Source organism: Crocuta crocuta, unplaced genomic scaffold (assembly GCF_008692635.1).
Source record: "Crocuta crocuta isolate KB4526 unplaced genomic scaffold, BGI_CrCroc_1.0 scaffold216, whole genome shotgun sequence".
Lineage (NCBI taxonomy): Eukaryota > Metazoa > Chordata > Mammalia > Carnivora > Hyaenidae > Crocuta > Crocuta crocuta.
In genome coordinates, this window is record NW_027531504.1 from 9807243 (window position 1) to 9807455 (window position 213).

Genomic DNA, 213 nt, shown 5'->3' on the forward strand with positions numbered 1-213 from the left:
CTGCGCCGCCACGCTCGCCGCTCCTTCCCGAAGAGCCCGCCCGTGGACCTGAGCACCCTGCTACGGCCGGTCAACCTGTACGGGTGGCGGGCCCCCGGCATGCGGGCGCCGCGGAACACCACCCAGTTCATCATGAACCAGATCTACGAGGACATGCGGCAGCAAGAGCGGCTGGAGCGCCAGCAGGAGGCGCTGCGCGCGCAGCAGGTCCAG

General features: G+C 70.9%; 1 protein-coding gene across 1 annotated transcript in view; it reads left to right on the forward strand.

Moving 5' to 3' along the window:
* CCER1 (coiled-coil glutamate rich protein 1) overlaps positions 1-213 on the forward strand; it is a 3474-nt gene that overhangs the window by 1189 nt on the left and 2072 nt on the right. The window contains exon 2 of the mRNA XM_077772188.1: positions 1-207. This exon is cut by the window's left edge and continues 1 nt beyond it. Coding sequence (XP_077628314.1) covers positions 1-207 — 207 coding nt within the window. The remainder of the gene's footprint in view (positions 208-213) is intronic.